The sequence below is a fragment of the Tachypleus tridentatus genome, chromosome 2, assembly GCF_004210375.1.
Source record: "Tachypleus tridentatus isolate NWPU-2018 chromosome 2, ASM421037v1, whole genome shotgun sequence".
NCBI lineage: Eukaryota > Metazoa > Arthropoda > Merostomata > Xiphosura > Limulidae > Tachypleus > Tachypleus tridentatus.
In genome coordinates, this window is record NC_134826.1 from 35,345,986 (window position 1) to 35,370,408 (window position 24,423).

The 24,423-nt window shown below is 34.5% G+C and overlaps 1 protein-coding gene across 4 annotated transcripts in view; it reads right to left on the reverse strand.

The window, feature by feature from the left end:
* Nucleotides 1–24,423, reverse strand: part of LOC143240908 (one cut domain family member 2-like) — a 233,387-nt gene that overhangs the window by 25,753 nt on the left and 183,211 nt on the right. Inside the window, exons 2-3 of one of the 4 annotated variants that reach the window (XM_076484162.1) lie at nt 23,966–24,049; nt 3,592–3,658 (exon numbers count right to left, since the gene is read on the reverse strand). The exons of 1 other annotated variant lie outside the window; for it this stretch is intronic. In XM_076484162.1, the coding sequence (XP_076340277.1) occupies nt 3,592–3,658; nt 23,966–24,049 (151 nt within the window). The remainder of the gene's footprint in view (nt 1–3,591; nt 3,659–23,965; nt 24,050–24,423) is intronic. 2 more of the 4 variants (XM_076484157.1, XM_076484169.1) reach the window with 2 other exon arrangements.

Here is a 24,423-nt window from a genome sequence, read left to right on the forward strand (position 1 = left end):
TCATATCAAACATATTCGCCCTTTTAGCCGTGGGAACATTATAACATCACGGTCAATCCTACTATTCGTTGGCAATATAGTAGCCCAAGACTTGGCGGTGGGTAGCGATCCCCAGCTACTTTCTTACACTGCAAAATTAGAGATAGCTAGCGCAGATAGTCCTCGGGTAGCTTTATGTGAAATTAAAACCCAACCTTTAATGATGTGTACACACATTCATCTCAGTTTCATTTCTCCTATCTAGAAATTAATTACTTTTATGTGATGTGTACCGTTAAAGGTTCTTTTTTGTCATATTAAAATTAAAAGGTCTTACTTTATCATATGAAACGATTCGTAAAACAAAACAAAACGGGTGTTACATAGGAAAATATCAAACGAGCGTTGCGATGATTTACGGAAATGTTATAGTATTCACAATGCACTTACGCAACATTTTAACACCACGAATTTATCTGTTGAACAATTAAGTCGTAGATAAAAAGAAAATTCGATATAAGCTTATTAAAAAATTCATGGCGTTTACACTCTATTTACCAGGGAATCCTGCGTTAAGATCATGGGTGAATAAGTCACTAGCAGGGTTAAAATATGTGTCAGTAAGAATTTTGTCAAAATAAAATAAAAATCGAGTTTCTAGTCCAGAATGTTTTGCGCTTTTGAGTGTTTTAATAGTCCTTAAAGTAATTTATTGATTACTTTGTTTCGCTAAATTGAATAGCATATTATACTTTCAATTTAATTTATACAGTTCGTACAGTCCTGTTGTCAGGTAGAGAAAATATTCGGGTTATAGTATATATTATATGCATAATTAGATATTTTTACGACATTTGTTTTTGGCAAATATATATATATATATAAACATATCAAAATAATACAATATTTTCTTTGCCAACCAGCAACGTTACACATTAAAGAAATATTGTTCGTTTACGAAGCTTCTAGAATTTCAATAAACATGCAGTCCGTTATCAAAGTGCTCAATCTTCTGTACTTAATGAATTCCATACGGAACAAAACGAATTTTAAAGCTAATTTTCTACATTAGTAGGAACAGGTCTGAACGACGACCAAGCGATGTCACCGACAACAGTTGATAACGAGAGTATCGCATGTCTAAATGTCCCTCTGGAAATCTTTGATAATGTAGCTCACGTGACCCACAATTGTACGTTTGTATGAAACCCCAGAGAGCAAGATAAGACACACTCACACAGATAACAAACTAGTTACGAAATATTCAAAATAAGTATTCTAAACTGAAAACCTATGCCCAAAGCTCATACCTCTTAAAAGACAAGTTATCCACCTACGACTTCAACTATATTTTGCAAGATTTTTATCATCAAGTTCGAAAAAAATACAGCTTCTTAACTTTCGTAACTTACATAAAGACCTTAAGATGAATAATTCGTAAACTTTTCCGGTTTATCTGACATTTTTCTTGTCTTACTAGAGACATTTTAAATTCAGTTTTTAAATGCATAGTCAATATAGCTATAAAAATGTCAAAGTAAAGAAAATAACAAAAATAAAGTTAAGCCGCACTGAACCTCACAATTCGTTGCTTTCCACAGAAATTTTGTGACATGTTCATAGACCGTGGTCTAGCTGTTCAGTATATGTCAGAAAAAAACTGTATCAACTAACAACAATTGGATATTATGACAATGGAGAGGGACATAGACTTAATACTAAATCCGTAGTTATCAGCTAGGCGGCCAGCAGTCAGTCTGAGTCCACCAACATCTTTGATTGACTGACAAACGATATTAAACTCTCCAGTATTTCACTGATCGCTTCTACGTATCCTATATCACAGTAATTCCTCTGATCTTACCAGTTTTTCGTATGTCCATAGTTTTCAAGTTGCATCGAATTTGCTTATAAATACACACATGTTTACTTCGTACCCTAAAGAAACGCTAAACCACAAAAAGAATTCTTATCCATCTTAAAAGAAATATAGGTATGAAAATAATATTCGTTCTCTTGTTTTAGCTGTCATAAAATCCGAAACACACTTTTCCTTTGTCACATTTAATGTATGTTGTCAAACAGAATCGTATCCATAACAATCGTTGTAAATAAAATGACTACAACATCGTTTGTGTATTGTAAGCCTTACATTGACTTTTAAGTTTCATATTTTTTCTACCTTTAAAGTGGATTCATTCAATTTAATGAAAGCGAGTGTATATTTTTATGTGTGTAAAAATAATGTGTTGTTTGTTTGTTTTTTTAATTTTGCACAAAGCTACTCGAGGGCTATCTGTGCTAGCCTTCCCTAATTTAGCAGTGTAAGACTAGAGGGAAGGCAGCTAGTCATCACCACCCACCGCCAACTCTTGGGCTACTCTTTTACCAACGAATAGTGGGATTGACCGTCACACTATACCGCCCCCACGGCTGAAAGGGCGAGCTAGTTTGGCGCGACGGGGATGCGAACCCGCGACCCTAAGTTTACGAGTCGCACGCCTTAACATGCTTGGCCATGCCGGGCCCAAAATAATGTGTACAACATATATGTGTGCATATGTGTATGTGAAATTGCCTAACTAAACACATAGTTAATAAAATTACTGACTGTTTGACACAGCTTAGGTATTAACTGATTGGACTAACATTTGTAAAGAATAAATCATTTGATTGAAACGCTTGCTTTAGAAACATGTTGATGAAGAGAACGTCCTATACGTTTTGAAACACCACCATGACAGTCTGTTTAGACAGGACAGGAATACATAACTTGTTTACACCATATTAACTTGACCTCTGAAATACAACCACTCAATTGTTTCTCTCAGCAGGGTTTAGTGTAGGGGACAAATAAGAGGTCATTATTCTTTAAAACATTCACATAGCCGTAAAACTGGAAAATTGTGTATTATATTGCCTTTGTAAATGGAAATTGTTAGCCATTCGGATAAACAATTAAATTATTCGTTATGATAACTAGACTTATTACGTGAATTATTGGATAACACAGAAATTCAAAAAATCAATTCATTTTTAACTACTTTTCAAATTGCCCAGCTCAAAGTAAAAACCCGTTTTCAGTGGAGTTTGATAAATTACACATGAACGTATTTGTTCTATCGAGGTAAAAGAAATTTGCGAAACTAAAGGAATAAACGTAAAACATAAATTGACTTTGAACTTCAAATCCGAAACGCTCGAATATGTACAAACTAAACAAGTCCCTTTTTTTTTTAAAAAAAAAAGAAACAGGACAAAATGAGATTAACTCCTTACACTGGTAATATATTAAATAACTGATTTTTAAATAAACTGCTTGTAAGTCCTTTGGAAAAAACTTTCACTGTTTTGCACATCTGAAGAATCACTTAAACCATTGCAAAACTTTCATACAAAAAGAAATATAGAAATCTACAGAACACGATTTAAGAGTCAGGCGTTCCCATTTTTATCAATAGCGGTCTCTGTTCGTGAAATATACTAGCTACCATTACATGCAGAATAAAAGTAATTTACGATTAAAAATAAAACAAACATAAAGCCACAATAATAAGAATTATTATAAAATGGGGCGTTAATTACGAAGAATACGAAAAAAAAAGGACTCACAGGGGATGTGCCCGTCTCCTGCCTTTAGTAGCTCCTGCCCTCTGGTGTTCATTGCGACTCTGATACTCTGCAATGAAACAAGAGAGGCAGACTGAGTTCGCTCATTTAGAAACTCAAGTTCAACCAGTTAGTAAAATCTTATTGAAATGCTTCTTGAAATCAAATTTTAAATTAATTGAAAACACCTAGTGTACGCGTTAAGAATGGTATTACATTCTCACATATTGGCTAATTCACAGCATAGAGGGATTTCACCTTACTTCATGAAAACAACGATACATTTAATTAAGATGTACATATCAGAAGATGTGAGCATAAGTGAACCAGTTTTAAAATTAAAAGTATATAACCCATCATCATGAACTTAACAATATATATATTGTAATTCTTCTTATTAGATATTTCCGAATATTATAAATTCGAGTAACTAAGTTATATTTATATAAGTTGGTAACAAAGCATTAGTTTTAGTGGCTGTAGCCGATAGCAAATCTAAAAATACTTTATAAAAATAAGAGTTAATAATGGTAGCAGATAAGTTGCAACATTTTTTTTTTAAATTTCGCACAAAGTTACTCGAGGGCTATCTGTGCTAGCCGTCCCTAATTTAGCAGTGTAAGACTAGAGGGAAGGCAGCTAGTCATCACCACCCACCGCCAACTGTTGGGCTATTCTTTTACCAACGAATAGTGGGATTGACCGTAACATTATAACGCCCTCATGGCTGGGAGGACGAGCATGTTTGGCGCGACGGGGATGCGAACCCGCGACCTCCGATTACGAGTCGCACACCTTAACACGCTTGGCCATGCCGGGCCAATAAGTTTCAACATTCGATATACGGATGTTTAAAATATCACGATGATATATGCACATTTCAAATTTCAGTTTCTTCTTAATCACGCGCATGAACGAGATAAACTTATACATTTAGTTATAAAGCATTACTGACGTGAATACAGCATAACGAACAGTTAAATAAAACAACTGAAATCATCTTTAATTTGGAATTATATTTTTGAACTTCTCGAAACTGAAATTATCAAGTCGATACTAATTTTGGCTAACTAAAGTAGAGAATGGTAAGCCACAAGACGAAATGTAAGTAAGCTGAAAGTAAGGACCTTTCATTCCTGTCCAAGAACGAATTTGAAATTACAAAGCTTATTTTTTTATGTTGTTGTTTACTAGAGAGCATACTTTCCAGTGTCGCCTTTAGAAATTATTAGCATATATCCATTTCTGACTAGGTAGAAATTATAAGTTAGAAATAACTACAAATTGTTCCTTATACAGGTCATGGATATTAAACACTCAACTTTATAGGTGAAAAATAGCTATCCAAATGGAATGTGTAGTCCAGTGCATATATAACATATTTTTGCTTGCAGTAAACTTATGTCTAATATATATTTCAATTAGTCCCCCGATGGTACAGCGGTAACTCTACGGATTTACAACGTTAAAATCAGGGGTTCGATTCCTCTCAATGTACACAGGAGATCGCCCGAAAAGAAAAACGCAAGAACACAGTTTTTCAATTAAGAGCCCGTTCCAACGACAAATGTTACTTTTGGTTCGTTACTATCCTAATCTGAAGCCACATCTTGGAAAAGATCAAGCTAGAGTCTAAAGCACTGCACCTTATAAAATTGCAGGGCGAAGATTTACTTGGGAGAACTTTGTCATCTTGTCACTTAAAAAATAAACCACATTTTAAAATAGAGAAGAACTTATTTTCTTGGTTGCCTCTTTCATTGTTAACAATCGAAAGAAAATTATCGTACACTATAGAACAACTATCTTGATTCTATAGAGAAGAAAAATAGCCAGTTGCTTGGAGATTAAAGTAAAAAGATGTAAGTCTGATAAAACTCAAAAACAACTAGATAACCAAAATTTTCTTTTAAAGTTGAGACCATTTACAGGCTTTCACTGCTAGCATACATAAATAACCTTCTCCATCACTTTAAATTCAATCAGAAAATTAGTTAATAACGAAATTAAACGTACAGAATTTGTAAACTTTAAAACTAACTTTCATAAAAATTAAACTCTATTTAACCAAGAGTCACGCGACAAGTTAAAGAACAACAATAAAACATCTACTTTAACTGAGATTTTAAAGCTAAATAAACATGTTAAATAACACATACATAAACACGAAATAATAGTTATATCAAATGGAAATGGACGAAATAAAGAACACTCGAGTGTTTTTTTGTTGTTTTTTTTTAAATTTCGCGCAAAGCTACACGAAGACCATCTGCGTTAGCCGTCCCTGATTTAGCAATGTAAAACTAGAGGGAAGGCAGCTAGTCATCACCACTCACTGCCAACTCTTGGGCAACTCTTTTACCAACGTATAATGAGATTAACCGGAACAATATAACGCCCCCACGGCTATAAGGGCAAGCATATTTGGTGTGACGGGAATTCGAACCCGCGACCGTCAGATTACGAGTCGAGTGACTTAACCCACGTCCATGTCAGTCCTACCATTACGGTAGTGTTAGTAAAATACTGCTTCTATTTAATTGTATTATCACCAAAAACAAGATAAACTGCCAGCTAATCAAAATGTTACAGACATGAAGAGAAACAATCATCCACATAAATATTCTTATTTTTTTGTTTCACTATGAGAAATTTAATATTATGTAGAAGTAATTAAACAGCATATATTATCAGAAATGTAAAAATAACCTGATATTTGGTTCAAGTGAAATAAAACGAAATAATTCGACAACAGAATACGTTAAAAGTTATTAGAGTAGTGATTATTGGTAAGCAAGAGAAATTTCACAATTTTCACATCAAATTTTGCTCGTTATTTGCTCCTTGAGTTACAGAATAAATAACGAATACCTTGGGTTTCTGTTGTCGCTGTGAAAATACCTCAGTTCACACAGAATGGAATAAAGGTTATGTCAGAGACAAGTGGCATGGACTGAGAAAGAAACCTCGTGCTTTCTTTGTCCTTTAATACCCGAACTCATACTGAATGAAATATTTCAAAATACCGGATATGTATTATGGAATAAATAGCGAAAGTCGTAGATTGCTAATGTAATCTATAACTCCTCAAGAAAAAACTGGATAATTTAAAACAACTGAGTTGAAAGAACAATCTAACTGTCACATATACACAGTGGATAAAGTAGGTCAGCACATTCGATATGAAGTCTTTGCTTCACATGGAACAACTTGGAATATTCTTTCGCTACGTATAAAAAGAGCAAGTAATTTCACAAACCAACATCTGTGGCTGGCTAAGCTACTAGTTTAGTAATACGTCAACCACACTATATGTTCCATATTTTGGAACGACAATACCTTTCGCCCAACAACAGGTCAACTGTATAGCCTTCAACTCTCAGTAACCCTTGAAAAAAAAAATCATTGCGTTCAGAAATGTTTTTTTTCTGTTACTCAAAATAAACAGAAAACCATAAAATAGATAATAACAAAGTATTTCTGTGCACAAATGTATTTTTTACCACATTTCTCAAAATTAAAGTTAAATAAAATAAAGAATTTACAAAATTAACTGTCTAGAAGAAGATAAACGTTTCTTAGGATAAAATCGTTGTTTTATCGAATTAGCATTCTAATAGAATCGCTTCAAACATGAAGTTGGATTCCTTGTACGAATAACAATACTCTATCACGCTAATTTTCTCACACCACCCATAAAAACAATTATCTTACAGTAACTTACTTTAACAAATTATGAATCCTTCTTTATTTTCCAAACGACATCAACCACAGATATTTCAAAAGCAGCTGATTTAGCTATACACTGCAGAATTATAATGTTTCAAAATGTTAACTTCAATTTTTTATTAATAGATATTTACTTTTATAATTTTATTTCCTTAACTCTTTTCGAGATGTGTTTCCCGCTTCACAGGTAACTTTGTGCCATTACTGTTATTAACAGATCTGTGATGCAAGACAGCCATCAACCTGGATTTTTTGAATATTTTGTCTCCAGCTACTCTTGTAATTAAAAACAAGTTTAGATGGCGCACGAAAGATAAACATGAGACATTTCGTTTACCACATAAAAATAGATAAATAAGCATAGGTAACTAAAAATAAGCCAGATAGGTACATCTGACGTCATAGCTACTAAGTGAGATATCAACTGTCTACTGAGGATACTTGTCACAGAAAGAAATGTACATCAGAAGCCTAATAATATTAATTAAGGTCCTTTAAGAAGCTCTGACTGACTTCACTTCCCATCAGATGGACACAAATCAGTATAAGCAGAATATTACAAACAATTACAGCAGAAAATAAAAATAAAAATTATTGATATTTTGAACCATATAAAATCACAGTCATTTAAACACAGTCACATTTAAACACAGTCAAATTTAAAGTTTGTTTGTTTGTTTCTGAATTTCGCGCAAAGCTACACGAGGGCTATCTGTGCTAGCCATTCCTAATTTAGTAGTGTAAGACTAGAGGGAAGGCAGCTAGTCATTACCACCTACCACCAACTCTTGGGCTATTCTTTTACCAACGAATAGTGTGATTGCTCGTCACATTATAACGCCCCCACGGCTCAAATGGTAATTTAAAGAGATATGTAATAATTCTTAAAAGTTATAACTTGTCAAGCTGTGTTGACAGTTGTAGTACTAAAGCCAGTTCAAGAAAGCTGACAAAACCTTTATAATTCGCCAGGTTTTGGGTACATAATATCACAACTCATCTATGTTTTTGATAACCACATTCTAATAACACAAATTCATTTCCGAGCATACGGGTTTTTCTCTCATCATTTTAAGCTGTGAATCTTTACGAAGAAAAAGCATTTGGATTAGTCGATTGTTCTAACTTGCCACAAATTGTTTGTTTGTTTTTGAATTTCGCACAAAGCTACTCGAGGGCTATATGTGCTAACCGTCCCTAATGTAGCAGTGTAAGACTAGAGAGAAGGCAGCTAGTCATCACCACACACCGCCAACTCTTGGGCTACTCTTTTACCAACGAATAGTGGGATTGAGCATCACATTATAACGCCCCCACGGCTGAAAGACCCTCAAATTACGAGCCGCACGCCTTAACACGCTTGGCCATGCCGGGCCTGCCACAAATAAATGAGTTATACAGGAACCGAAGAGCACATACGATCTGATGGTGGTAAAAATTTATTACTTTTATCCTGCCACCAACAGCTAGATAACATACTCTTTGTCTGTATTGACTAAGTATTTGTTTGTTTCTTTTGAATTTCGAGCAAATAACGAGCAAAATTCGAAGTGAAGAATCTGAAGATTCTGATAATAGGTGGTGTTTATTTAGTTGTACATGATATAAATTTCTCATGGTGAAACAAACAAAAAACAATTTGTGTGGACGATTGTTTCTCTTCATGTCTGTAACATTTTGATTAGCTGTCAGTTTTAAATTTCGCGCGAAACTACAAGATGGCTATCTGCGCTAGCCGTCCATAATTTGGCAGTGTAAGACTAAAGGGAAGGCAGCTAATAAGCACCGCCCAATGCCAACTCTTCTACTCACGCACAGTGGGGTTAACCGTCACATTGTAACGCTCAACCAGCTGCAAGAGCAAGATTGCTTGGTGTGACGAGGATTCGAACCCGCGCCCTTCCGAGGGCGAGTCCAGCGCCTGTGAATAGTCATACTTTGGTCACAGAGAAAAAGTAACTAAGTCTGAATAACCAGTGTAGGAGGAAATCTAACACAGGCCTTACAAGTCTGAACAACCAGTGTAGGAGGAAATCTAACACAGGCCTTACAAGTCTGAACAACCAGTGCAGGAGGAAATCTAACACAGGCCTTACGTAAAATAGAATCTCAAATATATGTTATGTGCACTAATTAAATACAATCGAAAATATTAGGTAATACTTTACAATAGTTCTTTACACAAGTTTATCGACGTTTCATCCGTCTTAAAATAAAAGCGAAGGATTTACACAGTTTTACATTCTTAACGGAATGAAACGGATCAGATCATTTTAAATTATTATATATGAATACGTCAATGGAGGAAATCCAAACAAATTACATCAAATTACTAAAACAAGCCAATGCTGGTTAACATAGAAAGTCTATTTCAAATATAGTTTCGAAAAAAAACCCCAATATAAATCCGTTTTGAGTAATTTAGCAACTTATACAAGTATAAAAAAATTCGTTTTTCAATCTTCGCTACACGTAACAGTGACTGTTTCATTCTACAGACATTGTTTATACATATCTATGAAATATTATTTTGGAAAGTAAATATTAATTTATTGTTTGTTTCTGAATGTAAATATTAATTTATTGTTTGTTTTGGTGTAAATATTAATTTTTTGTTTGTTTCTGAATGTAAATATTAATTTATTGTTTGTTTCTGGTGGTAAATATTAATTTATTGTTTGTTTCTGGTTGTAAATATTAATTTATTGTTTGTTTCTAAATGTAAATATTAATTTATTGTTTGTTTCTGAATATAAATATTAATTTATTGTTCGTTTCTGAATGTAAGTATTAATTTATTGTTTGTTTCTATATTTCGCGCAAAGCTACACAAGGGTTATCTGCGCTAGCCGTCCCTAATTTAGTAGTGTAAGACTAGAGAGAAGGCAACTAGTCATCACCACCATCGCCAACTCTTGGACTACTCTTTTACTAACGAATAGTGGGATTAACCGTCACGTTATAACGCCCCCCCCACTGTTGAAAGGGCGAGCATGTTTGGTGCGACGGAGATTCGAACACGCGACCCTTAGATTACGAGTCGAACGCCTTAACCCACCTGGCCATGCCTGGCCCGAAATATTAATTTAGATACGTGTTTAAATCAGGCAAAATATAATTTCTTTCTGTACCATTGCATTCGTTAATATGATGTTAATTATTATAATAACTGAACTTCCAGCATATTTCAATGTATTTTAAAATACATTAACTTTAGTTTTACTATAATCTAAGTCTAGAATATGGGTTTGTACATATCAAGGTAACTGTATCTACTAAGCACACACAGATAATATACGAATATAATGAAAATAAAAGATGAATATAAAAGGACTAAGTTGATATGGATTAACACCGGAATTTATGTTTCGTTTTTATTTATTTTTCTAATGTTAGTATCTCATTGCACAGAAGGCTTTAACATGTTCCATCACGTAATAAGGACAACAGATAATGAAACAAATGACAAGAGAAATAGTGCGATATCAGCTGTTATTTAGCCAATTCATGGAAACCATTTGTAGATAAGTAATTGTGATGGTTTAGTTAGGTATAGAAATAGATACAAATCGTAAATCAACAAACATAGTGAATTAAGTCAAGTGCTTTGTAAAAAAAGCAGTTTATGTATAACAATCAATTATACTTAGTAAGTGTTTTAACACAAAGAAAGAGTTTCTGTATAACATTACACATATTTAGTAAAGCGCTTTAATAAAAAACAGTTTAACTAAACTAGTAAAATATATTCAGTAAGGTGTCTTAGAATAAGAACTGTTTATGAATAACAGTAAGAAGTAGTAGAAAGAAACAAAGAGTTTCTGTATAACATTAAAATATATTCAGGAAAGAGTTTTAGTAGAAAACAGTTTATTTATAATAAATATATTTAGTAGTGTTTTAGTAGAAAGAAACATTACGTATAACAATAAAATATATTTAGTAGTGTTTCTTGGTTGGTATATATATATATATATGCATGTGTATGTGGTTAATCAATTTATAAGTACACCTTCAAACGGAAAACATAAAGTTGTAATGCGAAAGGCTTAGAGAAAAACATACATTGTCAAATTACTGGTGAAATTTCGTTTCTCTAAAAGTTTACTAATTAAACCATAAGATAGAAAATCTATTGATTGGATAGTTAAGCGAAATGAACATTGAAATGAAAATAACTATTAGATTTGTAGGATTTATCTCTGGGAAATATTTTAACTATCTATTTCCAATTGCCTCTCAGTGGCACAGTGAAATGTCTGTGGACTTACAATGTTAAAAACCGGTTTTTAATATCCATGGTGGACAGGGCACAGATAGCTCATTATGTAGCTTTGTGCTTAACTGCAAATAAAAACAAATATTTGCAATTAATCAATTTCCCAGAATATCAAAATGACCAATTTTAAAAATTGAAAATTTGTATGTATATATAATATACATGTATACAAAATATCTGACAGTTTGTATAAAATATAACACAAAATAATAAACAACAATTTCCATAAACCTTATTTAGAGTTGAATCGACAAAAACACGACACACTGAAACTTTAATTTCATTTCCTCAGTGTCACAATGTCAACGTTTTCGAAATTCCTAACACTAAACGCACAGTGTTTCTCACATTTCATGTATCGCTAACCACATGCTATGCAGGGAATCTTTTAATTCTTCTTTCTAATTAATCACTTGAAATTCCCACCGCTAATCCTCTTCTCAAATAGCATGCGCGCTTTAACAGATGAGTACTAATTTCCTTCAAATCTCTCTCTCTCTCTATGTCTGTTTCCTGCGTGTGTACCAACTTCAACACCCGTGATAATGAGAGTTTCTCCCCATGTTCCAACTTCTAACATTAACAGAGAGATTTAGCTGGTTTCAGCACCAGCTGTGTCCTACCTACCGGACAAATGACCTTTCTTTTAGCCACTAAGGGGGCGTGTGCCATCTTCTACTTTACCACCACAATGTGCATACCGATGTAGGTGTTGTCCGTGTTATAAATCTTTTGTTCACATTTATTTTGCTCAAGTTTAGCACGAACGAATCCAATGGTCGTTTCATCTGAGACCTCTACCAGCAAAAGCGTGGTTCTATAATGGCTGATCGTATTTTAATTGGGCCAAGTCTCTACTTGCTTATGGGGCAGATGGTCAATGAAAGTTTTGCCCGTTGCAACACTTGGTCAGAAACTTGAAAAATCTTTACTCTGTATGGCCAGCTGCAAACTGTTATCCACGTCATTAACATCGCTACTGTCCACGTGTGGACACTTTTCTTGCTAATATGTACTCGTTGTTAGCCGTTTTCAGATAGAATGGACAAGATAATGCTCTGGTGTCAAGCATTCTTAGATGAAAATCTGTGTAATTCGGTACTAGTGCCTAACAATTTTCTGGTCTTTAAATAACTTTTCAATTCATAAATAATGTGTGCAGCAACTTGGAAGTGTAATTATCTTAAACGTACTGCCTACTCCTTAATTCAGGTCCAAAACTGCAGAGTTTACAGGGAAATGTTATTGTAAGCTATACAAAGTAAATGAAAATACTCAAGTTCCTTATATCATTCTCTACGTTGGTTTGTTATACCATACAAACCATTGTTTCTCAAGTGCGTTCCAGAATCATGATAAAAGCAGTATTTCGTAAACAGTGTAGTTACAATTACTTTGTTAATCATACACGAATACATTACACTTATTTAAAACACTGAATCTCAATGATTTAATAAGTCAATTATTTAGGATTCAGTTTTAGGTATTTTGTCAAATTCGGTAAAACTCCAAAACAGTTAAATTTTGTAAAAATCTGATAACTTCATAAACACGAACAACTGACATTTTCAATAATAGAATGAAAGATCATGAAATTTGAAAAGAAGAAAAACAGTTGATCTTTGTCGTTTAGCCAGTATATCTGTAATGTTTCTTTTTGGCACTGACCTATATGATGGACTATCTATACTTTGTCCTCCGTGAGGAACCAAATCCAAAATTACCGCGTTGTAAATTTGTATACTAGTTTATAACACACCGGTGAACTGCTACAATGTAAATCTAGTAACAAATTAAGGTACTTAAGCAATAGGTCATATATATTTATATGTAGAAATAAAGAGAAACCAGCTCAGCGTTAATTAATGGAAGCTGTATTCATCCAATAATTAGAACAACGGGTCACTGTTGACAGGAAAGTAACTTCAATGTTGCGGAAACACCCAGTAATAAACATTTAACACACTAGAGGGAACATAGTTAACTACCGCCACCCACCGCCAACTATTGGCCTATTCTTTAGTGGGATTGACTGTCACATTATAACGCTACACATTTGAAAGGATAAACTTCTTTGGTAGGATGGGGATTTGAACCCGCGATCCTCAGATTGCGAATCAAGCGCCCTAACCACCTGGTCATGCCAAGCCCGTATGGGAGTTTGTGCTCTTTGTTTGTTTTATTACTTGTAAATTTAAGTAGGCATTAAATATGTACAAATATATGTGTATGGTCTGAAGTTTTATAACATACAGCAACAGGAAATATCACATGAAAAGATATCTAGCAATAGGTATCAGCACATTATTTTCGAGTGTATGGTCTGAAGTTTTATAACATACAGCAACAGGAAATATCACATGAAAAGATATCTAGCAATAGGTATCAGCACATTATTTTCGAGTGTATGGTCTGATTTTATATTATCACATGAAAAGATATCCAGCAATAGGTATCAGCACATTATTTTCGATAACTGCTGATTTTATATTTTCCTCCTTAAACACAAACACCAAATTCAATACTGAATAAAGTTAATTTGTTTGAAATGTTTGACTAATAAGTTAATACATCAAATAAACAGAATGAAGACTTTAAAGTAAGTAAATCATAACAACGTATATCGCAACTTGTCTCAGTCTTAGTTTATACAAGAAGTGCACCAAACTGTTTTCTACAAATTACATTTTTATCCGGTAGCCATGTTTTAAGTTTGTTTGTCTGATGGATTAGCGTTAAGCTACACGTGGATTATCTGTGCTAGTCGCCATTAATTTTGAAGCAATAGATCAACACTACCACTAGGTTTCTCTTGTCAGACTGAATTGATGGGTTTGACCAGTAGCTACTCTTATAACAAATCCAGGACTCCAAACTACGGAGTGTGATATTTTTTTTTGCCGGGGATAGTAGTAACGGGACGCGAACCACTGAATCTCGGTTTCACAATCTAGCATACTAATCATTGAGTCGCATTTGCCCCCCCCCTTCAGGTTTCTGGACAAAATCTTATATTTTTAAAACGTGGAAGCTGACATAATATTATTGTGTTTTTCTTATAGCCAAACCATGTCGGGTTATCTGCTGTGTCCACCGAGGGGAATTGAACCCCTGATTTTAGTATTATAAATCATAAGACTTACCGCTGTCCTAGCGGAGGACAGCTGAAATAAAAGTACTTTGCTTATCCCTCGATAAAGTTCTGTTGTTTTTTTTTATTTCGCTTAAAGCTGCACGAGGATTATCTGCACTAGCCGTCCCTAAAATAGCAGTTTAAGACTAGAGGGAAGGCAGCTAGCCATCACGCCTACCGCCAACTCTTGGGGTATTCTCATACCAACGAATAGTGGGATTGAATGTTAGGTTATAACGCCCCTACGGCTGAAAGGGCGAGCATGTTTGGTGTGCCAAGATTGGAACTCACGAACCTCAGAATACGAGTGGAGCGCCCTAACCACTTGGCCATGCCGGGCCTCTGTCGATAAAAACAAACATGTTAACTTCCTTATGGACATTCAGTATCGTGAGAGAAAGGCTATTTTGAGGAAGCCTACGTCAAGAAGCGTCCGCAGCTGGTACAACGCTAAAATCAGGCGTTCGATTTCCCTCGGTGGACACAGCAGACAGCCCGATGTGGTTTTGCTATAAGGAAACACACACACACATCAAGAAGCATATTTATTAGATTTATCGTTATTTTGTATAATTTTGATGGTGACGGGATACTCTGATAATTAATGTTCACTTCCATTATCACACTGTTTTTTTTATAATTATTTTGTAAATTCACTCACAGCTTTTGCACGAATTAATCTTCCAATTATGTACAAGACTCGTAACTCCCACGGGCAGCACTACGGTATCCCTAAAGCGATGTATTATTAAACAAAACTCATGACAATTTTTCTTTTCGAAAAATAGTCTTTTTCTTCAAACCAGCTATCTGAAAACAACATATTTTTTTATCTGCTGACTATAGTATTACAAGTTTTAAAACACTTTTATATTTTCCAAATTGTGTAAAGCTGAACTCGATTACTTAAAATATTTTAAATTCAGGACTTTTATCATAGATTGGAAAATGCCAATATAAATAAAACTTCAAACAGGGGGTTTGTATACCTCTTAAGTACTCCACGAAAACTTTTTACAAATTTTGAAAATGAATAAATAACAACGTATGAAACTCCATTAATTTAGTCAACAAATTACCATCAAGTATTTTTCTAGAATACCTTAAGAAGCCATTCAGTGTTTTACGGGTTCATCAAAAATAAAATCACACTGTATAAAACAGAGTTGCATACTCGTCTGTCTGGTGTCACATGTTGTTGGAAGAACCTGACTGAATCAATTTCAAAGCAATTCGGCGGAGGAACTCGAGCAGACTTCTCAAAGATTGAATATATAGACGGGTTGGCAATCGAATGAGCGGTTTAAGTTTAGAAGCCATATCTACATTACCGCTTTAATGCCTCGAATGATATTTCAACTGAGCTAGGAAGTCGGTAGCAAAATACATGAAGCCGACACGAAATGGAAGTAACATCTAATACCGTGCGTAGCACAGGTACCTTTGCATTCGAGGAGTGGTTTTTGTGTTACGGCTCAAAATAGTAGAAGGAAGCGAACCACACCCCATTACTTTATGCTAACGGTATAGATTATAATAATTATTAAAACAAAGGTAATACAAAGAAACCATCTTAATTATAAGTTATTTTAACAACTATATCAGGGATTCCCAGACACTTAAATTGGTGAAACTACATTTTGTTATTAACAAGAATTTACTGACAGCAAAGTACATGGAAATAAGAATATTCCAGTTTCCCTGAATTAGTTCAAAATATTTTCATACAACTGAAAAATACAATTGTTCACACTGTACCACCATGTGGCGCCTGTAGCTACACAATCTATGCTGTAACTGTAGCGAGTATTGAAACCCAATTTTAGCCAAAAAAATTCCGTAATTTGTCATGTACATGTAATTATGCCATACGATTCGAGAAAAAGAGAATCTTGCAATGTTCTCACTATACAGTTTCCAACACAATATGTGGACTACATATTTACATTACAATATTCGACTTTAATTAAGATAACCTTAATATTTACTCAATGACCTTCTGGAATCTCTCGCAAGGTCCAGAATCGAATGTTTTTAATACCTACATTGAACTATTTCTAAACCTTATCTAAAGTTAGGCAATTTACTAAGGTTCTTCACTGAAAATAAGGTGAAAGTTATTTTTTGATGAATTTCATACAATGTTTCTAAATGGATATCTGAATTAGTCGATCCGAATTTAAAAATCCCAGATTAAAGCATCGTTCGTCAATTCCTTCTATACCAAGGACTTGTTCTCTGCCGGACTTCTAAAATGTGAGTAAAATGAAAATCCACGAATACTGCGGCATTTTTGTTAACTTGTTTGTTTTCTTGTGATCCTATGGACAGGCTATATTATTTATACCACTAACAATAAAAAAAAGTGTTTGGTATACAGTGGACCACAAAAGAAAACAGCTTATAAACGCCACCAATTGCCAACTGTTAGGTTATCCTTTTACAACGAATAGTGGAATTGGTTGTGAAAAAGAGCGTGTTGAGAGAATCGAACCTGTGATCCACAAATTACCAAGTCTTGATCTTTAATGCAAATAGCCAAAAAAATAACAAAAATTAAGATTTATGATTTCAGCATAAATTTAGTGAGATTCATGTGTAGAGCAGCTTTTGTGTATTACAGCAAACTTATTAATAATATGAATAATGGTTTAAAAGCTAAACTGCATAATAAGTCTGATAAAACTCAAATATTTACAGTTGTTAAGTCGACAAGATGCAAGTAACTTCGTTGTTTTACATTGGTTTCGTTACACATTATATGTGATATGTCTACTTTACGTATCGGGCCCAAAATATTGGCGTTGGAAGTCTTCGAAACGAAAGCAGAAGACTTTCGAAACGTCGTCCTCTACACTTGTGTCTCCACAACAGGCAGTTGCTGTCAATTCTACAAAGTTTCATCATGAACACTCTGCCTAAACAGTCTATCAAATAATAATTGGATGATATGTTTTACAAAATTACCATTTTTATAACCCATCTTGTAAACCATAGTGACACTATTCGTTGGTAAAAGAATAGCCCAAGGGTTAGCGATGGATAACGTTAAATAGTTATCACTTCAAGTTCTTTTCTTTTATATCCCATACTACAGTCACTGATCTCTCTGTTAGACGTTTCATGGACCATTCAGTCTCCTTCACTGCTGATCGTTGAGCAGTCTTGTAAGTAATATAATGAAGGGAAATGCCAAACATAGAAATTCTTTTGCTATTAAAGGTTAGCACTCAAGTAATAGAATTATTGATTCTAGGTCCACGTTTGATCATCCAAACAATTCTTTAAATACAGTTCAAACAACGGAAGGAGCTTTCCTGTTAAGATTGGCTTAATATGGACGAATCTTCTACATGGAACGAACGCTGGAAATTGTATGATCATCACAAAATTTGATTGTGAAGTTTGTAAGTTATTCTCTCATATATTCTGTTCTTGTAACTTTAATGAATAAAACACGGGTGTTTTCTGGTTTTCTTTTTACGAAAAGATTTCCAAGTTATGTCTATATACAAGCTAAAAAATTAATTTGTCTTTTTGTGTTTTTAATGCAAAAAAAATAAATGCTTTATATCTCAATCTATTTAACAAACACAGTAACGATTAGAAGATACTTGTCTTCTCACAAAAAGGACAATAAATCATTATTTTTGCCCTCGTTTTTTTATTTACATTTTTAACTTAGTAAAACGGAGTTTTCTTGTAACTTTTATAAATAGGCTAACTTTCTTTCACAATTAATTATGAAATATTTTTCTGGCTGTATAAAGTGTACAATAAATACAAGTATATTTAGTTTTACTGTATTTCTGGGTTAGTTACCAGCCGTTACTTTATTTTTAATTGTGCATTTTATTAGTGGTAAAAGGGAGCGTGTTCGCCCCGTTGTAAAGCTCTGGACTGATCTGACGAGCCGCGTTCGAAGCCGTACCGTACCACAAAATGTTCCCTTTACGTTTAGCTGTAGGTAGCATTATAAAAAAAAACAGTCAAACCATAAGCGAGGATGGTGGGTGTTATGGAGCTGTTGACTGGTTGCCTTCCCTATAGTCGGTAGTAGTTCAAAATTAAGGATGGTGGTAGATAATCTTATTAGTATTGGAAAAAATATAATACTAAGTGATAATACTGAATACGTTAAACATTTATGTCTTATTGTTTGTTTTTCGTAAAAAAATGTTGATCGAGCGGTAATGTAAAGCTTGGTTTCATGTTTCGCGTCCCGTTACCGCAAACAAATCGCGTTCGCTACTTTAAAGTTTTAGATGTACCAGAATAATAACAGTTAAGCCAAACCATTCTGTCTGGCATGAGTAACCCAAAAGTTGTTGATGTCGACCGACCTCTTTTGGTTTGGTTTATTTTGAATTTCGCGCAAAGTTACACGAGAGTTATCTGCGCTAGCCGTCCATAATTTAGCAGTGCAAGTCTAGAGAGAAGGCAGCTTGTCATCACCAACCACCGCCAACTGTTGGGCTACTCTTTTACCAACGAATAGTAGGATTGACCGTTACATTATAACGCTCCCATGACTGAAAGGGCGAGCATATTTGGTGCGACGGGGATTCTAACCCGCCACATTAACCACCTGGCCATGCCGGGCCACCTGACTTATTTTAGTCTATCGCTTAAAAATTAAAGGATCAGTACAGGTAGTCGTCATGTAGGCTAAAACGAAATTAAACACTTTTACTGAATATTTTCGTTAAACCCGCTTTCCCAAGAAGTAAATAACATCATTGTTAATTATTTTAATTTATATTTATTATCTAAACCAGAAAATTTATATTTTTTGGTTGCAAATAAATACTAGATATTTTCATTTCTTTTAACGTGTTGCTACTGTGTTTAAATCCATAAAGTTGTAAAATACGGAAAAATACATTACGATTTTTACAAAATTTTATATACTTCTATGCGTATTGGGTTCGAAGTTCTCTTATGTCATTGTCAAAGAAACGGTCTTGTTTATATTATATCAAGCGTAATTCTGCAGAATAGACTATCTGCGTTGTATGCATCGCTGGATTTGAACTGTGAATTTTATCTTGTTAAGTCTTCAAGCTTATAGTTTAGCCAAAAGTGGGCGAAGCCTCAAATACAAGCCTCAATTAAAATTATTCATTAATAATATCACAACTCAAACAAAATATTTTAGTTACTAAGTTACGTGTTTTATCTCACTTATTAATAATTATTTGTTTGTCTGTCTGTTTGTTCTTAAACACAAAGTTCTACAACGGACTAACTGCTTTGTACACACTACGATTAATAATAATTTTCCATAGTTGTACAATGTGTGTGTCTTCTTAGACTTATAGCAAAGCCACATCGGGCTATCTACTGAGCCCACCCAGGGGAATCGAACCCCTGATTTTAGCATTGTAAATTCGTAGACATACCGCTGTACTAGCAGGGGCGCCGTAGATGTACAAACATTCTCATATTACAAACATAATATTTTTTTTTATAATAGTATGCATACGCACTTCACCTTAACATTAAAGTACAAAGATATCTACATTTTTGATTATTCAAAATTAATATAGACTTCATTTAGGTTTCTGTTGATAAAAGTATCTGAAAGAACATTTTCAATGTGGTAACTATCAAGCAAATAATGTTTAACACGTAGGTACAGTTTAATCACTGAAAATTAGCAAAGCATTGGAAATACATAGGACGTTAAACATTTAGGGTAAATATCCCGTAGACTGCAAATGAACATTAATCTAAATTTGTCTATCTCTGCTTTTAAATCAGATAGGTATTGACGTCAACACCAGAACTCGCAGGGTTAGGCTGGAAGATGAGACAGAAGTTTATCTGAAAAGCTACTTAAATATGCAGTACACAGTTTTCAATGTTATTACTAACACAGCTACATTCTGGGTGATTCTTATCAACAAAGTATTATTTCATCATCGTTAAGCCTACTAGTTTCTTGAGTAAAACTATAATTTCAAATCGCATCTACTGATAGAGATCTTTTATATTTCTTACTAGTGAAACATGTAACCCCGAATTTCAGAGAAGGACTTTAAAAAAAAATCCAACAGACCATGTGTATCATCATTTTCAAAAATATTGTCTTTATTTCAGATCACATACAATTTTTTGACTCTTTCCTGTCTGTCTATCTATCCATATCAACTTTTAGCACTATTTATTAAATATTATATGTTTCAGCACAATTCGCGCTCTCTCTAACTTCAAAGTGGTTATGAACCAGTACTGTACCTTTATCGAAAGTCTATTTATTGCTAACATTCTTGCACGAGAAGTTAACGATGGCTTAATATATAAGATTAAAAACAGTTTGTACTTTTTCTATTCAGAATCGGCCCGGCATAGCCAAACGCGTAAGGCATGCGACTCGTAATCCGAGGGTCGCGGGTTCGCGCCCGCGTCGCGCCAAACATGCTTGCCCTCCCAGCCGTGGGGGCGTTATAATGTGACGGTCAATCCCACTATTCGTTGGTAAAAGAGTAGCCCAAGAGTTGGTGGTGGGTGGTGATAACTAGCTACCTTCCCTCTAGTTTTACACTGCTAAATTAGGGACGGCTAGCACAGATAGCCCTCGAGTAGCTTTGTGCGAAATTCCAAAACAAACAATTCAGAATATTTAACTCCATCTGTTAGTAAAATATATTTTTGTGTAAGAAAGAGGTAATATCGAATCAGCATAAAAATTTTTAGAAACAAGATGGATTCCATCACTAATTTGTTTTGATGAATATCACGTAAGGCCTCACTCGAACCACAACTAATTTTGAACTAATAGACTAAAGACAAAGTAACTAGTCAACAACACCTACTGAGAACTTTTGGGATACTCTTATCAGAAAAAGTAGTGTAAACCTAGCCCAAAAGTGATGAGCGCGTTTTTCTTTTTGTTAGTAATGGGAGTAATCCATAGAATCTCAAATTTTCACGTGTAAACGAATGCTTAAGATTATAATCAATCAAAGCTAATTTTACTTGCTGGTTTTACTCTGAGTTTAATTTACTTAGCTATCAAAATTGCAAAAATACTGTTGGGTTTAGCGTGGTCTAGTGGTTAGCGTACTCGGACTTTGAATCAAAGAATTAATGGTTAATGTTCCCATTTCAAAAAAACAAATGCATTCTGTACTTTGGGGACCGTGTATACATTATGAAAATAATGATCAAATCTAACCATTCGATCGAACAAGAGTAGCCCAATATAGAATGAGTCTGCTATTTAATAGCTGCTTTTCCTCTAAGTCATCAGTTGAAAATTAGGGACAGCTAAGGGTAAATAACCTTTTACTTATTTTATTACAAGTTACAAGTGTTTCGATACGAGAGCAGAACATAATCAACAAAACTCTTAAAAACAGTAACGCTGGATAGGGCACTTGTATCTTGTCTCTAGTAGCAACGTTAAACGTTAGGTGTAAAAAATATTAACCCGTTGCAAGTAGCAATGCTACGAATGGCACTCGTAACCCCTCACAAGCGGCAAAGCTAGGAGTGTCACCGGTAACCTCTTTCTAGTAGCAGCGCTAGATGTGGAACCCGTAACCCCGCACAAGTAGCAACGCTAAGGACGGTAATCACTCTCCAGTAGCAGCGCTAGGTGTGGAACCCGTAACCCCGCACAAGTAGCAACGCTAAGGACGGTAATCACTCTCCAGTAGCAGCGCTGGTGTGGAACCCGTAACCCCGCACAAGTAGCAACGCTAAGGACAGTAATCACTCTCCAGTAGCAGCGCTAGGTGTGGAACCCGTAACCCCGCACAAGTAGCAACGCTAAGGACGGTAATCACTCTCCAGTAGCAGCGCTAGGTGTGGAACCCGTAACACCGCACAAGTAGCAACGCTAAGGACGGTAATCACTCTCCAGTAGCAGCGCTAGGTGTGGAACCCGTAACCCCGCACAAGTAGCAACGCTAAGGACGGTAATCACTCTCCAGTAGCAGCGCTAGGTGTGGAACCGGTAACCCCGCACAAGTAGCAACGCTAAGGACGGTAATCACTCTCCAGTAGCAGCGCTAGGTGTGGAACCCGTAACCCCGCACAAGTAGCAACCCTAAGGACGATAATCACTCTCCAGTAGCAGCGCTAGGTGTGAAACTAAGTGTTCTAATGTATAACTTGATTATATTATGATAACTTCCTGTGTGAAACTAAGTGTTCTAATGTATAACTTGATTATATTATGATAACTTCCTGTGTGAAACAAGGTCTATTTATTTAAGTTTTAACTATCGAAATCATTAACGATATCAGTTGTAGTTGTAATTTACGGCATTAACTTCAAACATGAAATATGGTTAGACCATATCTACTCTTCCTGTTTCAAGTATTAAATACTGCGATTGCAGCTTCTCCGTAATATATTCTGTACAGCAGAAAATGTATATTCAGTTCGAATCCAACCTAACCTTCTTAAACAGTTCTTCCTGTCGTATCTTGATTTTTCTATAACATGAATTTCCCTTTTCCGTCTAGTCCGAAACAAATAAATAACCGCAATTGCTTTTGCTCAGCTCAGAAATAGTCTATACAGCCTTTTGTAAACTTTTAACTACCACAAGGATTATTCAGCGCTAGTTTAGTTATCCTATATAGATTGATAGCTTCTTTCAAGACTCCAATGAGACAAATTTAATTAAAATTAGACCATGTGCACCTGTTCACTAATGCTTGCGGCTAAAATCTCGTGTCTTTTTCAATTTCTTTATGGAATGTGCTTTCTTACAACAAATACGTAGAAAAAAATCTTGCTTTTTATGAAATTGGCATGTTATAGCTGATTTTATGTTTTAATTTTAATACATAGTTAGAAACTTAGGTGTGGTGAAAATCGAGTATGTTAAAACATTATTTCAAAAGTACCACCTCCTGTCTCTGTGGGCCTTGTTTATTGAGTTTCCATTTAGTTTCGTTATCTTGAATTATTTTCTGACTGTATAGGTCAGGATTAAACAGTCTTGACAGTGACTTATTTTGTTGTTGAAACAGCCCATAAGTATTGAAGACATAATTATTTCGATATTCCTTGATAGTCATTTGTTGCTTTGAGGGATTATTTAAGTATAAGAATGTATGAGATTTAGAATATATATAACATAAGTAACAAACAACTCATAACATAAAAAAGATTCAACTACAAATAATTGCCAAAATTTTCAAGTTTTTTTAACATAAAAACAGAACGAGTAATTATGAAAGGGATAGCAAACGAAAACATAATGCATATTTTCTACCTGATTCGACTAGTTCCCCGTAACATGACTCGACAAATGTGCCCCTGGGTGGTCTGTATCCTGATTCTTCGAAAAGGTTCAGATCTAAGATGGTAGGAGAACCCGTTATTACATAGTGTTTGGATCTTTGTAACAGAAAACTTGTAGAAATTAGTGCAGAAAAATAGCACATGTATACACTCTGAAGTTTAGAATTTAAGATGGATTGGTTATGACCATAATTTGCATTGTGTTGTATCCCATTAAACTGTAATGTAGTTTAGCCAGACGCCGCTCCTCGTTAAATAAGAAATCCTCAATGACCGCGGTACTTGAAATTCTTTTAGGCAGGTGCGACGGATTTTACTAATATATATTTATTTTAATATCGACGTTTGTTTAAGATAAATTTGTGTTTTAAAATATACATAACTTAATATGTAGTGTTAAATCTGTATTGCAAAATTCCAGCCTATTCT